The sequence below is a fragment of the Toxotes jaculatrix genome, chromosome 16 (genome assembly GCF_017976425.1).
Source record: "Toxotes jaculatrix isolate fToxJac2 chromosome 16, fToxJac2.pri, whole genome shotgun sequence".
Lineage (NCBI taxonomy): Eukaryota > Metazoa > Chordata > Actinopteri > Toxotidae > Toxotes > Toxotes jaculatrix.
In genome coordinates, this window is record NC_054409.1 from 8,662,909 (window position 1) to 8,681,622 (window position 18,714).

At 41.2% G+C, this 18,714-nt stretch overlaps 1 protein-coding gene across 1 annotated transcript; it reads right to left on the minus strand.

Annotated features, from left to right (window-relative positions):
- Positions 1–6,423: 6,423 nt before the first annotated feature.
- zgc:92275 (cholesterol 7-desaturase nvd) lies at positions 6,424–14,788 on the minus strand. The gene is made up of 7 exons (XM_041059333.1): positions 14,383–14,788; positions 10,942–11,130; positions 10,525–10,703; positions 10,084–10,209; positions 9,774–9,893; positions 7,926–8,102; positions 6,424–6,596 (listed from the first exon to the last, which is right to left on the minus strand). Exons 1-7 carry the CDS (start codon positions 14,786–14,788, stop codon positions 6,435–6,437), a joined length of 1,359 nt encoding a protein of 452 aa, XP_040915267.1. The 3' UTR covers positions 6,424–6,434.
- Positions 14,789–18,714: the final 3,926 nt, after the last annotated feature.

The window sequence follows — 18,714 nt, forward strand, 5'->3', positions numbered from 1 at the left end:
TAATCACAAGGCTGAAGAAATCAACATTCATCAGCTGTGTGCTTCCACAATGAGCTAGTCTCAAATATGATTTGGTGAGTTTCGTTCTCTTTTCATAACTTGAGACGAACAAAAAGGATCTTGAGGGGCCTTATGGGCAGCTGGCAAATAATTCCTCACCTTATAATTTAAATTCATTTCAACATATGTGAACACACTTTCAGTTCAGTTCAGTTTGCTGGACCTGTTTTTCCAAATCCACTCTCCACAGAGCTAAAGGCAGCCTGTAACAAAGATAGGTCACTTTCTGTGTTTTTCCAGAGCTTTCAACCATATCCCACAGTCTTCATGAAGTTTGCTCTCCACGTTTACAGTCTATTGTACAACCAGTGAAAATCCCTTTAAAAATATAATTTAATGCGGTTTTAGAGCTTCTTTTAAACCAAAGATGGAGAACTTTTGCAAACCATAAAGAACATTTAATTCTTCAGTCTACATGACATTTAAAAGATTAAAGGCAAGATAAAAGTACAGCAAACAAACATCCCTAAGGACAATATACCAATATTACATGTGGTAGAGAAAAAGGAAACATTTTTAGTGTCTATAAGAGAATTAAACCTGTCAAGAACAGAGGGTTAGTTTGATTTATGGAGAAGCTGAGGTTGTTTGTCTGATTAGTCAGGTGTGGTTGCCTCCAGGATCTTGGTACACAGTGTCTCTGTGGAGCTCAGCCTAGACAGATCCATTTTCAAAGGCGTTTTAACTCGTTGAAGTAAATAAGCTTAAATTGAGACATCCGGGAGTCACAAATTACATTGCCGCCAAAATGCCAGCCACGTAGACGGGCGGAGACAAGCCCCTGCCACCATTAAACCACTGAAAACAACTGAAAAAATAATGGCGTCAAACAGAGAGCCTAATGATTACCCTCCCAGCCTCGACGTGACTGCCACAGTCAGTCTGTATGAAACTCACCACTTATTGGATGGCCCCGATGGCACGTAGGCCGCTTATTAAATGAGGTTATGAGCCACTCTTCTGCCTCTCTTCCAGCCCACTCAGCCACTACACTCACACTTCAATAAAGCCGGACCAATCTGCTCTGCAGCCATTATATAATAAGTTTGCTTGTTTGCTGCTGGAGCAGCACAACACAACACACAACAACTCTGCAGCTCAGTGAGACTAATGCACAAAAATAAGCACAGGCAGCTGAGCACACACGGATCATTGTAGGCTTTTAAACTTAAGTATACACACGTACGTGCTAATCCACACAGAGACGCACACACACGGACACACTCTTGAGTTCACACTTTGAGCCGTCCACCCACACAGAAGAAATACAGACTCATACACCACCCACACAGTCCTCTGCAGGGCTAGGAGAGGGATGTTTGTGTGTGGATGTGTGTGTAGATTAATGACAACTGAATTTCCTTAACACAGTCGGTATCGCTATACTGTGGACTGCATTAAGTTGGAATTTCTGTTTTTTAGGTACAGCAAGGCAAAATTATTTTAACAGCACAATTCATAAACCAAGGCAGTTTCACAGCGCTTCACATATTCTTAAACTTTAGCAGCAAGTGAAAACAAACAGGCTTTAAAAGTGAATAAAATAAAATGTGAGCGTATATTTCAAGAAAATCAATAGAAAATCATTGTGGTAAAGTGCTTTAATGTCAGAATTTATGGAGCCCTTATATCTAAGAAATGTAGCTACAATTTTAACAGACAACTATAAATGAACACCCCAATACATGATATTGCTACTTATAACTAAAATATTTTTAAGAAATATAGTTTTTCAGTTGTCTTTTAGCCTTTAGTTAGCTAAAAAAGCAAATCAGTTAACTTAAAATATAATTCTCTTTGAGGTGTTCAAACCGGTTGTCGTGTCTTAATCCGGACTTTTAACAAAGATAAAGCAGACCAAAGTCATTTCAATTCATGTTTTTATCATTTTACACAGTCAAAAGTACCTTTAAGTGAAGAAATACCCATGTATGAAACAAAGTGGGTGTGAAGGGGAGGAAGGAACAGACAGAGCCTGTCATATTTAAACTCCTACATGCTTTAGCGCTTAGCATGACAGCCACGCATTTGTCTGCAAACTGCGTGTCTTCAGCTCCTCGTGTTGCTCTTTGTCTCACACAGACGAGTGTTTTTCAGAACACATTTTCTGTGACCTGAACGTGTGCATGTCGACTGGTGTGAAGAAGCGCACCGTAAATGATGTGTGAGGGTCACTTTAATGCAGCAGTCAAACAGCATTTTGCATGGAGCTGTTGTCTCGCTCATGACACGGAGCGCACATTTTCTGATTGAAGCATGGAGCAAAACAGACCACGCTCTGCCAGTGCTTGGACATAAACAGAGTTGATGAGACCTTGCAAATGGATTGCCTCGATGAGTCATCTGCAGATGGATGCCTGCCTGTCTGATGTGTTTCTCATGTTGTGTGAAGTCCTTACATAAATTATAGATGTGTGAGTCCCCCCCCACCCCCCGCGGTGCTCACTAACTTGCTTGTCCTGATGCCGAGCTGAAGTATTCATGCTGCGGAGAAAACAAGGACTCTTCCAGATTTTAGATTCCAGCTTTACTCCCAGCATCCTGCAAAGCCGTGTGGGGAGGGGGCTGCAGGCCTGATCAATATGGATCAATCTTTTGTTTCACATTAGACAGCCATGTGTGCTCCAGATTCGTCTTTCAGTAATTGACAGTCCAGTGAGTCAGGGGAGAATTTGAATTTGATCTCAGGAAAACAGGCGTACACGTTATTACATAGAGCTGTACATGTAAAGTATGTGGAATACGCATGTGGAGGATGTGTTTAGTCTGTGTTACCTCGAGTGCTACGACTTGTCTTTTCACATAATGCTCTTGCTGTGCAGCTCACCATGTTGAAACAGAGTGAGGTGTTATTATGTCTCCATATCAGTTTGCCCAGGGCAACATGTCCATGCATTTCTTTTATACAGTATTTTTCTAAGTAATGTGGGTGATGTATTTTTTTTGTTTTTGAAAAACATCTTTTGCCTGTTACCTTCATTTCATTGAGTTTACAGCTGCTAGAATCAACCCCTTTCACATTACACAGTCATTTGATCTATTGCTAATATAAAAGTGATGAATGTAGCTTTTAATATAGAAATTTAGGCATTCCTTGGTAATTTTGATTTGATAATCTACAGAGAAACATACAGAAAATGTTTGAAGAGGGGGTGAGATAACATGTTCCTGTGGTACGTGCCTTAGACTTAGAAATCTAGTCTGAATGAGTGTATATGTATATCTGTTTACTAGCACAGATGCATAGTAATAAAATTAAAGGTGCAAGAGCATCAACAACAAAACAAATAAAAAAAAAAGTCCAGGGGAGCTTCAATTTCAGCTTTCATCATTGCTCTCTCTCTCTGTCTTTCTGTCTTTGAATGAATAACATGGGTATAAAGGATTAAATTGTAGGGCTATGTCTCCTTCATGTGCACTATGAAAGGAGATCAAACTGGGTTTTTGTTGCTAAGAATATGCAGCTGTAACAGTGGAGAGCATCCGAGCTGTTCTGATGAGAAGTAGGTCAGTATGAGAGCCAGGAAGATATGAGGAGTTTTGATCCAAAGTCAAACCTCCATTATCTGTGGCACCAAATCAGACAAAGTTGCAGCACTCTTCAAAGACGACAAACTGATAAGAGGCTGGGTAGTTTCAGTTGTAGAGACATGTCAAAAATGTTTTGTTTTGGTCCTGTTTGAATTTGGTACAATAAACCATTTTGCAGAAGTCAGACAGCTGAAATCCCTCAAATGATAAGTTTAGCCATTACCGAAAAATAGGGAAAACAGGAACAGCCATGTATAGGAAACAGCCCAGTAGCACTAGGAAGAGCAGCATGAGGGCAGTGATGGAGAGGCAGGAGGAGTATGGTCGCATCAGCCTCAGCCCTCTGACAAGGCAGGAAGGGTAGGCGCAGAATCTACATATGTTTCTGTGTCCGTCCAGCTGCCTGTCCAGAGAGAAGCAGCATAATGGTGATACAGGGACGGCCTGAAGTTCAGGGCCAGGACTGATGATTAGGGCCGGTGTGGGTTGGTAGACATAGTCACTGTAAGACTCCTCCTGCAGTCTTCTGATCTCCCACTGTGGGAACGGGGTGGTCTGTCGACAGAAGGGGCACTGCAGTCGGCTCGGGTGCTTGGCGCGCCTCATGATTCCAGTTGTACAGTGGTGGCACAGTGCGTGGTTGCAATTGAGCAAGGTGACGCGGTGATCTCCATGTGAGTCGAACAGCTCGCTGCAGATGGGGCACTCGTGCCGACTGCTGTCACCACACAGGCTCCTGACACTTCCACTGCAGCCGGGCTGAGCCCCGCCTGCCAATTCCAGCTCCTGTGGAACAGATGTCTTTCGGTCAGCAACATCTGTCGCCATTCGCGTGTCTGCTTTGTGATTCTCATCACTGCTGTCCTGATGTTTGTGCTGAAGCAGAGGTCGTACGACCGAGTCGCTCTCATCTTCTTGTTTTAGTGCTCTCCTCGTTGCGTATAAAACTCTGACATAAGTCTGCTCTGTACCTGGTAGTTGCTTTTCTTCCAGTGTAACGCCTTCCTCCTCAATTTCAAGAACGTCTGCTTCAGCCATCCTTCATTACAAAAACTTTTTTTCCCCCCCTTTTTTCTGTCCATTCAATATATTTAACGCAGCACTAACACACGCTCAGTATAGTTCCTCATTACAGCAAGTCTGCTTTCTTCCTGGACAAAAACTCCTTCAGTATAACAAAGGCAGCACAGTTCTCTCCCACCATAAACCCAGATAAGATAAGCACAGTTAAAGATAAGGAGAAGTGCTACTGGCCAAGCAGTACAGCGAACATTTTACTGTTCCGCTCAATTTAACACACTAACATATTTAGTGCGATGGAAAGCTTTTGCCAGTTCAGGAATGCATGAGCAAACACATTAGAGCAAAGCAGATTTATTCTGCATATTTCAATTAACAGTACATCTGTAGAATAGCCAGATACGAAAAATACAATTTAATATTGAGAGGGAACAGGAGAGAGGAGTTCATTTGCTATTAATGAGAAGTATTGTTCTTTCTAGCATCGCTGGTTATTTGCTTTGAAATGTATCCTCTCTCTTCTATGACCACCTGACAATCTAACGCAAATTAAAACGTAATGCCACATTACCAGCCCCATCACCACAGGCAGCTGAACATTATTGCTCTTCATGCAGACACAGGATTTAATAAGGCCTCACAGCACTGCGCTCATCAGTGACTGAGTCAGCAACCAGTTGATAATGTGCACCAAAAGAAAATGAACCAAAAGGAAATGTTTAATCTGTGCATTTCTGTTTCATATGCAGATCAGCTGGAGCAGTAAACTATAAACTATTAAATTAAATGTAACGCTAAAATATAAACTCACACCGACATGACTCCCACTCCAGGGGAAAAAAAAAAGTAAGAATATATCTATAGATGTACAAGGTGTGCTTTTCACATACCAACCATCATCTGTCATAACTAAAGGACCACTTCATAACTTCATAACGTTATATAGCTGACACATGACTGTATGCACAGTTAGGTTTGTTAAAGGAACCGTTCAACATCTTGGGACATACATATTTTCTATACTTGACTTTCCAAGAGTCACATTAGAAGATCAACATCATGGCCTGTGCAGAGAACAGAGACAGAGCCAGGATCTGGTTTTTGTGAGATATGGGTAAGAAAAATTGGTGACGTGGTTCTTTTAAGTTGTTATTGCTCAGTACTACAAGTAGAAAGTCACTATCAGCCTGCTGCTGAGCAACCTGAGATATCAATCAGAAAACAAACATACCTGCAGCTGAGGCAGAGCCCTTTGAAGATTCAGTCTTACAGTTTGGGAGGTTAGATTGATATTTTCTACTGCAGTTCAAGCAAGTGAGAATGAGAAAAACCTCACAAATCAGCTGATAGAGTCACTAAAGCACTAAAGATTGTAACTGTTAATATATGTATGTATGTTACAGTATAAGTAATTATCCCCATTGTGCAGAGTGAAATGGTTTTTACAGTCTAATGGTCTTCAAGGCAGTTTAGGTGTTGTTAGTATTGCTTACTTTGATCACAAGTACTGATTCATCAAAATTTCATATTTATGGGCTAAAGTCAGTCCGTTCCACTTGAGGCACTTGTCTATTTGAGGCTGAAAAGTTATTCACTTAAACAAGCCCAAGAAAAGGAGGCTTTAAGGTACCGTGTAAATCTGGTCTTTAAAATGCGAGGCCAACCCCATCCCACAAACAAGTCTGCTCTCCTTTCCTCCTTTAATTTATTATATGTGACAGATAAAAATCAATTGCCCCCCACCCGCCTCCGAAATGTCTGATTAATGTCAACCCTGACCTGACATCTTCTCTGCTGATGTCTCGTCCTGTAGTTCGGAGAGGTCAAAAGTCTAAAGTGTTGCGCTGGTATTGCAGCCGCGGGCTGTTCTCGCTGTAGAACTGACTGAACCAGCGCCTGTGCTTCTGGATGGCTGAATCTTCCTTCACGAGAAGAGGCTTGGAGATGTACTTCTTATTGTTCCAGATCATCACATCCCGCTCAAACTGCACACAAGGACAAAACAGGAGAAGGTCAGAGACAGGGACAAACAATCAGTGCATATGATAATTGATTTATTGATTCATTTAACAAACAAACTACAGTACAGGTTTGTTTTAGAACTTAAAGTCTGTGAGACACATGCTTGTTTTTAGGCTCATGCACTTCCTCTGTCCTCCTTTACTTCCTCTGAGCATTTGAAGATCAAGCAGATGCAGAGGATTTAAAAAGGAACAGACTCTAAGAACTAAAATCTAAGCCTGATTTTTTTTTTTAACAGTCTGGTTGCATGAAATTATTATAATTTATCAGCAGGGACTTCTGGGCGAAGTGTTGCTGATTAAATGTCACTCCGCAGTTGCTCCATCAGCCGCTGGGATTTGGCATTTCAGTCCACACTCAGACTCCACCTCTTGAACTATCCTTTTAAAAAATTGAGTTTCCTCTGGAGGCTCTTTGTGCTAATGCCACACGGGGAAACAAAATGTCAATTATTTAATTAAAAAATGATTTTAAATGACTCATTTTTGAAAAACACTATTATTTAAAGGGAAAACACAATCACCATCTGTGTCTGTTGTGTTTGATCAAACAGTTTATCTTGTAAATCTGACTAATAAACCTATTTCGGACCCACTCAGGAGACACTGCTACAGACACTTAACTTTAAATTTACCATTGATAAAATACTTTTCTCCTTTCCCTGTGAACCACCTTATTAGTTCTTCTTTTTTGTTGAATCAGTGACTGTTTTTTTCACAGCTAATTATCAAGTTTAATGAGGACTATTTACACCTTTTCTGTGACTGTGTGGTGTTACTTCTGGTAGCGAGGAGGCAGAATTACATCAAAGACATAGTGGGAGGTGAATATATGCAACGATCTCTTCGCATTAGAGCAATTGTGGAGTAATAAACAACAGTGATGGAAAAGTACATTATTCATGCAGTTCAGTTGCTCTGTGAGTTTTGATGTTTGTTTCCATAATACCTTATAAAACAGCAGCCTGCTGGAAACCAGGTTGATGAGATTGCTGAGACTGAGCCAAACAGGAAATGTGCTGTTAAACCAATACTATGAGCTCAAAGAGGCTTAGAAGCTCCACAAAGCTGCGGAATCTGTTTTAATTATGTGGGTTTATCACCGTGAGCAAACCATTTCACAATACATGAAGTCATTTCATCCATTTTTTGTTATAAAAAAAATGACAAGTGGAGCTTTAACTTTTTTTTTCTTCCCAGATTATCATAGAACCACAGCGGATCCAGACTTTTCTCCTGCAATGCAGCAGTTCTAAAGCTGTGCTGACAGATCTGACAGTGACAGTACTGCACCTGAATGCACTCTGCTTTGAGGATGAATTTGGGCACCAGAGGTGGGATGTTAGCCTGATAGAAGATGGTGTGGGAGACGCACTGCAGCAGAGGCTCCACCGGAGTCACACAGTGCATGATCACACCCCGGCCCAGGAAACTGTGGTTGAACAGCAGAAACACCACACCTGGACCCACCTGAAATCCAAACAGATGTATGATCAGTCCAGACTGTTTATTCTCTTTAATGAAATTATGGTATGTACAGTGATATTCATAATCTAGAGTTATTGATCGCTGCTGACGAACCTTTTATGTGGTTTTATGCACAAGGAATTGATTCATCATTTACATTCATACAGGATTTCTGTTGTTAATACAGTAGCTTCCTGTATCATCAAGAGTAAAGTACAACAAAGGTGTTTAGCAGTAGTGTGCAGTAAGTCGTGAGGCTTTATGGAAAATCTGGTGGAATGAGGCTGATTCATTTGTTAACATTATAACATAAATCAATAACATTTAACATAAATGTTAACATAAATCAATAGAAACTGATTAAACTGATCAGAAGCTGATTAATAGAGTGTCTCTGAGAGGGAATGCTGATCCAGGGTTAAGGTTCCCTCGTCCATATCAAACACAGAGCTTCATGAGGCAGCATTTGACTCTCGTAACAAGTGTAGCACATGAGGTTTGATCAGCTGATGCTGTAGATCTATATATTACAACATGTTACTGTTGTTCTGCTTATGCTATCTGCTCCACCTCATCTTCAAGGTAAGAGAACAGCCGATAAACTGAACCCATCCCTTTAACACTTCCTGAATGCTGTTCTAATAAGACCATAGAAAAACTGGGTCTGTTGGCTCTCCCCCTAATTCATTCATTTACTTTTTTTTTTTTTTTTACTCTGAGTTAATTTCCTGCTTTTTTTTTTTTTTAGTTTTCAGACCTAGCCTACATTTCATTCCAAATTTCATGTCATATCAGCGATACCTGTATAATGATGTGGATTAATAATGCATCTGCAAGCTGTTTCTAAAAAGGGACACATTTTATCACTCATGTTGAGAAATGAGAGGCTTTAGACGCGTTATTCCCAGAACTGATGGACTGTAGCTGAAAACTTCACTCTTCACTCTTACATGATGAGTAGGTTTAGTTTAAGTTGCTTATTTTGTCCAAGAATCCTTTGAGGACGAACAACAAGCTGCCAGAAGGTAACTGATATGTACTTATTCTTACACCAGTGATCTCTTACCCAGGTTAATTGAAGACATTTCCTTTTCCTTATTATTGATTTATTTATTTTGCCTCTGTTCTCATGATTTTGTAGATGCCAAATGATGCTTTGTTCCTTTGAATTTTGTTCCTGATCAATATTGTATGTTAGAAAATGTGTTTTCACTATAATCACAGTATGTGCAGAGGAATGTTTTTTGTTAAACAGAAAGCTACATTTTTAAAAAAATTTGTATTGTAGCTGTAGTTATATGGACACTGCGTTCAGGCCACTCCCGTTCTACACCAGAGACTGTGAGATTTTCCTTCCTGCTGGGTTTGTAATAGCCAGTTTTGTCCCCAAGGCTCTGTACTGTTGTAGTCATCAGTTAAACATTGAAAGGGAAATCCATAGAGCTGTTGTGAATTTGAAACAGCCAGAAGCCATGTTAATGTTCACTGCTCATCTAAATTCAACGGCTTCCAGTTCTGTGGTCCTAAGATGAGGCATCACAGATATTTCTCCTCTAAAATCTTATGAACTCTTTTTATTTTCAGTGAAATGATTGATTATTCTGTCTATATCATTCAGAGTCAGTCACAGGAAATGATGTACTAACTGCATTTCTAATTTGAACTTTACTCTACCTGTCTGGCCACAACTTGAACATCCAGCAGAGGCCAGTGGTGTCCAAACACAGTGAGAGCGTGTTTCACCAACATCCGAGAACAATGCTTGTTGGGCTCTGACTCTGGTTCCCACTGAACCTTGAATAAACACACACACATTCAGTATAGTGGCATTCAGACACAGAAGTACACTATTCAATAATACTTCATAATCCCAAAATAAATATATTCTGTACCATCTACTGTCAAATAACATTAAATACATTCATTTTTTAAGTTGTTTTTTCAAAATTCACATTTGACCTTTTTATCTCCAAGACCATCTTACCTTCCAGTCATGTCGCAAAAACTCCCAGATTTTGCTGTTGGTGTAGCGTAGATCTACGCCGCTGACGATACCCGGGGTGTGAAGATGAGCGAGGTGAGCGATGTCTGCTGCATTTTCAGGAATCTCCTGCAAGAGAGGAGAAGTCACCACAAAACACTATTGTGATTGTGCTAAAAAAAAAAAAAAGAGTTGGTATCATATCCATCTACACTGACCGAGGGAGTCTGATACTGAAATCATGTACAGCTACAAAAAGTGGATTTTCTGAGGATTGAAAATGAGCAGATGTGAGGAGCTAATGGTCATTTTCCCTCCTTGTTCTACAGTGAGGGAAGATCATTTGTGAAGAATCGGAGACAACTGATAAAATAAAAAAAACTTAACAAAATGGGTTCCTCACTGAACATATATAAAAACAAGTCCACACACATATGCACCTACCTCTATGTGAGCGTTAATAAAATGTTCAGTTCTCCCCCGATAGACCCACTCTCCCTTTGTAATCTCCTGCTGCTCTGGGACTGTCCACTGAGGTTCGTCCCCATCACAGTGAAACCAAACCAGGATCTGGCCGTTGACCTCGCAGCTGAGCCAGCAGCGAACCCTGGCAAACTCTGGCACTGAAGGACAAATGAGACCTGAATCATAGTCTCTTTAGACTGGATGTATACAGAGAAATGTTGCATTTTAATAATCTAGTGTTCATTCCCAACAGTGGATGTTCAGTTAGCAACAATAGTTTCATCACTATCAACACATGAACAGCAACCAGTGCTGATCTGTTGACTTTGACTAGTGTAAGATAGTTAAACACCATAGAAATGAACATGATACCATGATCTCTACATCAGTTCGTACCTTTTTCTGCATAAGGAATCCTCACACACTTGCCATCGTTCCCACGAAACTGCCATCCGTGAAATGGGCACTCTATGCAGCTTCCCACCACCCGTCCGCCCACAGCCAGGTTGGCACCCAGGTGAGGGCAGTAGGCATCCAGTACATAGGCCTTCCCATCCTGGCCTCGAAACACTGCCACCTGCTCACCTAGGATAATTAATTACAGCAGGGGGAGGCGTTTAATACAACCCCAAATCAGTATATATTGATTTAAGTGTTGCTGTGACTCTACTGACAAATCTATAACAAAAACTGCCAATTTGTTGTACAGTGAATGAGAGGAAGGAACGATAAGTGTGCAGCAGCCACCCATGCAACATATTCCTTACATAATTCTTATTAAAAAAAGCTCCTTAGACAATTATTCGGAGCAATTTAGAGATTTATGAAGCGAGACTTACACAAACAAGTACAGTGTGTACTTACTAATCATAGAGAAACCACAGAGGCAGAGTGTTTATGGGATTTTAGCATCTGTGAAATATAAATTGGATTTTTTGTTCATAGATTAGAACAGAATAGGTGCGTGTGTGGGTGGGGTGGGGGGGGAATGGGGGGGTACATTGCTGCAAACCACAGTGCATTTCTTAGAGCTACCACTGGGGGGAGGTGGGGGTCATCGAATCTGAAAAATTTCAAATTGTACAAACAGTGGTTTTAAACAAATATATCTGTAATGGTGAGTGTCCAAACTGTGAATCTGTGTCCAGTCAGACTCCTGGAGATCTCTACTTACTGTATCTACTGTCTTTGGCTTGACGTTTGGCTGACCTACAGTGCTCAGATTGCTCCCAGATTAGCGCAGGCTGGCTGACAGTGGTTAAGAGTAACTGCTGAGCCAGCTCTAGCAGTGCCTAGTCATGGTACTCCTCAGTAAAATTCTGAGAAATCCAAAATAAGGCTCATCCCAAATGAGGTGTGGCACAGCACCGCACGGCTGTCCCCAGACGTTTATGGTGCAGAAATGAACCACAGCGCAATGTGTGAGAGCAGCACAGGGGAAAAGACACACTTGGCAGAATTTAATATATGACATAAATGGATGACCGCAGAGAAAAGTTAGGAGCGAGACACTGCAGTCATTCACAGCAGGATGCAGATCCTGAGGGGAGCCAAGTTTTGATTTGGGTCAACATAATTTGGGACAGTACAATGTCTGGGACTGGAGAGAGAAACTGAAGGGGGACAAGAGAGGGAGAAAGAAACTGGAGCAACATTTCAGAAAAATAAAATCCTTTTATATATACTGTATATTTAGCATCATGTTCACGTTTTCTGGGGGAAAACAGTCTGTACGTCATTTAATGTTTTCAAACACGCCAACACACCCCGGTGGTTTTCTGGCAATCCCTCATCCCCACTTTGGCAAACACTGATCTGCATCACAGTGCCCTCAAACACTCTGCCTGCAGGAGCTTTAATAGCCTGCAACACTGATAACTGCAGTAAAATATCCAAAATATAGAGCATGAGATAACAAGCCTCAATTAACCAAATAAAATCATTTAAAATTTACAACAATATTAAAAATGAATGTTCATTCTTGACCTAAGAAATAGTAGTTAGACAAAACGTGTCGACTTTCTCAACCACATCACATGGTCTTCGTCAGTGGATTCAGTTTGCCCAATTGTCATGGAGACAGTGCTGTTGACATGCATGGATATGATATTATCAATTTTAGTTTCTACTACTATTGAGCTCCTGTCAACAGATTAACCTACCTGACAACGGAGCGGTTGTCAGGTTGGTGAAACGAGTCAATTAATCAATCCTGTCCAATTGAGGACAGTAGTTCTTTGTTAATTTTTTTCTCATATTTAACAAAATTTATAGATTAAACGATTAATCAGTTGATTGAAAAGAAAACAGTTGTTAGATGAATTGGTGGCCAACAATGTTAAGATACCAACCATACGCAGAGACAGTCTGCAAGAGCAGGTGACTCTTTTTACTGGTGGACTTTTTTTCCCCCCAGGTATAAAACCTTTTATATATTCTTTGTTTATTTGTGACAGGTAATGTGACAGAAACATGAAAGCGCTGCACACGGTTTGAAACCTTTTTGAACTCAAACTCAAAGAAACTCTCTGAAGAGATCAAACAGTCTCACCGCACATCAACACCAGAATAACAAGTATAAAATGTGTCTGTTTTACATCATGTGTTGCAATGAAAACATGCCAGAAATAAAATCACATCTCAGCATGAAATACATTTCAACTTTGTTACAGGGCTGCTACACATCAAGCAGCACAGAGACTTAAATATGTATTAACAACTTAAAAGTTGTAAATGATAAGGCTGTCATATTACAGAGACACCAATGAAATAATTGTTAGCTGCAGCTCTCCTATGATTATGTGACGATTCGGTTCATATTAGTAACCACAACATCCACTGCCAGGACACCTTTAAATCAAACAGGCAGTTGAAAGCTTGTTTGACCTGAAACAATGAGGCTTTGTTCAGACAGAAAGGATTACTAAGCACCTTAATGTGTAAACTACTCGAACAAAGGCAACAGGCCTTTGTGATTGAAACGTATACTTCAAATACCAAAAACTCTGTAAAATGAGCCTGACGACGCTCCTGCATGAGACAACAGAGACCAGGTGAACTGACAACCATCAGAGATATAGGCAGCAAACAGTCCTCATCAAAGGCTGCAGCTATTTTCATTATCGGTAATGATGCTGGCTGCAGTAAACCTTGATGTTAACTCAGTTAAACTTTAACAGTAAATTCAGATCAATAAAGTCTTTCTTCTACCACCTTAAACCAATACAAGCTACAGGAAAAAATCAGATGACTTGTGTGCAGGTGTGAACGGTGAGGACCAAACTACTGAGATCATTTCTGACCGAATCATTTCTGTCTCATTTATCACCTGAAGCTCTGGCCTCTCAGGTCATCTGGTGGGGTTCTGCTAATTGCCAAATCCAAATCCAAATCCACTTTAGTTTTTGTCCCACAAATTTTGCGTGAGCCAAACCACAATAAAGAGACTCTCATGAGTCGTGAGTACAGTAAAGTCTGGTTCTTCACCTCCTGCTGGTGTCAGCACCTTCACTTCCTGTGCCACTGCTGAGCTGAGCCATTTCTCTGACATTACCTGTGGTATCTGATCAGGTGTGTGGAATTACCTGAACTCAGTTTTCTCACTTTGATGTCTGGGGAGCTATTGCCTTTTTTTTTAGAGGGTGGGCTGTGACGTTACACTAACATTTGGTTATTAAAAAAAATAAATACAGTTTAATATTTGGGGGTGTCTTATTTATGATGATGGCCATGCTTTTATTTTTTTTTTTTACTTACAATTTAATGTGTCACACACTTTAATATTATGGCAGCTGGTGACTTTAGTTGCGGCAATGCAACCCCCACCACTTCTCATACCTAAAACAGAGACGTTTTTGACCTCGCCCCTCTCCAGCATGTGTGAGTCCAGGACTCGGTACCAGCCGTTCGGATAGATCGGAGGCAGCTCTCCAATCTTCCTCCTGCGGCGGACCTCGTTTGCCGCTTGGGCTCTGGAGCGACCGTCCTCGGCGATGTACCCCACATCTTCCAGCTTCCTGAACAGCTCCAGGGGGCAGAAGAGAAGCCTGTACAGCCAGACCATGGCGAGGAGGGACACTCCGGCGACGATGCAGACCATAATCCGCGCTGGAGCACCGAGCAGCCCCGTTTCCCTCCATATCGGGTGCGCGTTGTCGGCTGAGTCCACTGGGTGTCCTCCTTGTATGATAAGCACTGCGCCTACTCCCAGCCCGACAGCTGCAGCTACTTTCCCAGTGGACATGCGGTGACTGTCCATCCCGTCTCCGGTTCCTGGTGTCACTGCCTGTCTCGCAGTCCGCAGTGACCCGGCGTCGCCGTGCGCCTGCACAGTGTTGATGTATTAGTTTACCGTCGGTCAGATTTGTCATGATGTGTCGTCCGGGAGTGGAAAGTTTGACACAAGCTCCTTGGAGACGAGATGCGACACTTTGTTTAAGCCACACCCAGAGCCGGCCCAGGGGGTCTAACTGCAACTGATCCACTAAGATTAACACCATGGTCTGACTTCAATTCAATTTGTCAAAACCAGAGAAAACCCGTTTAATGATAAGTGTACTGAACATCATCAGCATATGTGATGAGATGAAAATTTAATTCCAAAATCATTGGCATTAATCTGCTATTTTGATAACTTGAACTTTTCTGGAAATGCTCTCCATAAGACGTTGGAACGAGGCTGCGGGGGTTTGCTCCCATTCAGCCACAAGCGTATTAGTGAGATCCAGCACTGATGTTGAGTGATAAGGTCTGACTCACAGTTCCAGTTTTTCCCAGAGGTCCTGGATGGGGTTGAGGCCGGGTCCCTGTGTAGGCCAGTCAAATTCTAACACTTATTTATGGACCTGGGGCATTGTCGAGTTGCAACAGGAAAAGGGCAAAAACACAAACTGTTGCCACAAAGTTGGAACAACACAACTGCTTACATCGCATACATACAAGTAAATAATTGTGCATCACTGTAGTCCTGAATCCATTAAGACAGCATCAGGAATTACAGTTCTGCGAGTAAGGTGAAGTCCCTCAGATCCCTGCATGCACTGTATTCACTTGTTCACATTATATTTAATTTGTAATATTTGTTTAATGTGGTTTAAAAGTGAAGAATCAGGCCATATTGGCCGTCCTGTAGCGTGTAACCCGAGTATATAGAGCTTATTCATGTTCTGCACGCACCCCCTTGTGGTCTTTTTTGGTAATGCTCTGTAAAGTTAAAACTACATAGCTCTGAGACTGTAATGTAATGTTGGCTTCTTGTCCTGCTATTGGACCTCAGAGGTGCATTTACTGCACAGGAACAATATGTATAAAGTAACAAAGTTATTCAAAATAACATAAACACTAGTAAATATCATAGTCTGCTACAGTGTCCACCATGATTTTCTTGGTCCAAGCCAGTCTTACCCTTTTCCTCTGTGTATGAAGTCAGGAGCCTCTTCTCATCCTCACTGAAAACAGGGTACTTATGCATTATGTAAAAATTAAAATTCATTAGTGTACTTTTTAGATACATAAATGTTGGATATGTACACGAGGTTCATTAGCTTCATGCACATGACACTGGTTTGTTTCCCCACTCTCTTCTTCTTGTTTTAAATTTAGAAGATTACAGCAGAGAGCATCAGTTACTAGTAAAACTAAGAATCGCCAACAGAGGGCACCTTTTCCACAAAGACTATCTGTAAATCTGTGAATGGCTGTGGGTAGGTTGATTGCATAATTGGCAAGATTGTGATCTGATGCCTCACAACTCACATCAGGGCGTCCAGTAGTGGGGAGTTGATTGAGGGAACATCTAAACTGGTGAAGATGTGTCCGTCCATGTTGCTGACTCCAGCTGCGTAGTTGCTGTCAGCAGCAGCGTGGAGATGGATGTCTTGAACAGCTTATTGTTGTGTTCTTGATTGAAATTTCTCTCGTTCTCCTGTTGCACCTGCTAAGACACAAGAATTTCACACATTTATCAGTGATAAGTTGAGTTTGATGACTTCACATGATAAACAACTCCAACCAACTTCAACCTAAAATCTAATCAGCCGCACCTGAAACCTCCAGTGTGGGTGTGAGGGCTTTAAATTTAATATCTATCACGTGGTTCAACGCTTCAGATGTTTCTGCCAATAAAATATGAGAACTCACAGATATCAATGTGGCAGTTCATTTGAATAGAATCCCTGTGAAATGTTGGTGGGACCAGGCCTCTGATGGCACAGGTGACATCAATTAATCTGTGACGGGGTCAGTGCTTAGGGGCGGACTTTAGAACTGGTCCAATCACCCAGGTTTAGGAAAGTCCTCTCACAACTAGCTCCTCCTGCACCCTCTCCAGAGATGGTGATGTTATCAGGATCTCCTCCAAATAAGCGGATGTTTCTGTGCATCCAGGCGATAAAAAGCATCTGAACAGCGTGCGCTCTGCGGACCTGCTTTCATCACTGTTAAATGATGCATATTTAATCACCTTATGTCCACAATGTTGAAGTCAATACTTAACACTTGAATACCTTAAACTCTGTACCAGACTTCATCTAATAAACCATGCTAACATATAGTCAAACATCGAGACATTCATAATTCTTGAAAAGCTGGCTTAGGAGAAAAAAAGGGAAAAAAGCTTAAATTATTAAGCTATGATTAGATTGTTTTTGCTGTGAAAATACCATTACAGTGGAGGCCTTTGAGATAGTAATGTTCTGGCTCTGTTTGTGGAGATGACCCACTACCATTCTAGCTGGTGTTGGAACATCCACTGGTTCAGTAAATGTAGGATCCAAGGCTCTGAACATGCACCACGCAAGTATGCAAACACACGTTTCACTGGGTTGATTTCAAACACTGTTGTGTTTATGCAATGTGTCATCTGGAAATTCTTAACACAAGAGTGACCTGCAGTCTGAGCGTTACACCTACGCCTGCTTTAGAGTGAAACAACAAGGGAAAGCTGACCCCATCTGTTTGGATTCACTTCAGCTCACAATGTGGGTTTGACAAGAGAAATACATTTTCCAGCTCCAGCCCTTTTTGTGTGATGGTCACACATCTCATCTCCTGTGCTCTGATTCGCTCTGATTATTCAGCCGTCTCTTACAGCTCACATGAGGCTGGTTTCTCCACTTCCTGTACAGGACAAGTCCATTTTCTGCAGAGCAGTTCATGTCTCTGAAGGGTGAAATTCACATTTGAATGTTTATAAATATCTATATTTTGTGGCAAAGTACTTCAAATGTATACTTAATGATGCAGTTCATTTGTTACTGACTCTGTTGCAACACATTTACAGCAATACATATGTTGGGTTTCAAAGAGAGAAGAAAAAAATTAAAATGGAGGGAGGGAAGCAGTCTCAGTCGGTCCCCTGCTGCTCTCTGTGCTCACAGAACTGGAGATGTGTTTTAAATATGCTCGTAAAAAATCAAACAATGTTGGCAAAACAACTCTAAACTGTACAAGAAATACTGCTGAAGAGCAGATGCTTTCAGTGGATCCCAAAACTGCGACAGTCATGATTTGATGTCTAATTTGGAGAAATCAGGATACGTATCTACTTTAGTGGCTGTTGCTTTAAATCACGGCATACAAATAATTTGCTCGACAGAGATGACACATTCACAAAGCCAATATTTACAGTGGTAGATATGGTCGAGGTGGTACAGCTTTGGCAATATTGAATTCTCTTCCAGGAAATGGAGGTGCAGCATAACTCACATAACTGGGTATTTAAGACCCAAAAGGCAAGTATAACCTTCTCTTGGGTGACGTTTGGCTGGGGTTGTTGGAATGAAAGGGTGGGGCTGGAGGACAAAGCAGCTGTTGTGTTTAAGTTTCCCTATCAGTTTTTCCTGTACATCATGTCATGTCATCATCTGATGCTTATCTGGGTCTGGGGCCCAGGTCGACTGCCGCCAAGGGTGACTGGTGGTGGTTGGGTTTTGTCTTTTTTGATGCCTGGCTGTGTATCAAGTGACTCATTTTGTACTACATGGAGTATATTGTTTAGAAAGTATTTTATTAAACATCCATTAAACAGCCATTGTTAATGATGTTGTTGAAGGCTACCACTTTTGAAAGGTAGTCAGGCTGAACCATTAAAAAAAAATGTCAGAGCCTTTTTTTTCACTCATAAAGTTTATTGTACATACTTTTTAGAAGTGTACTTGGTATCTCATTTAA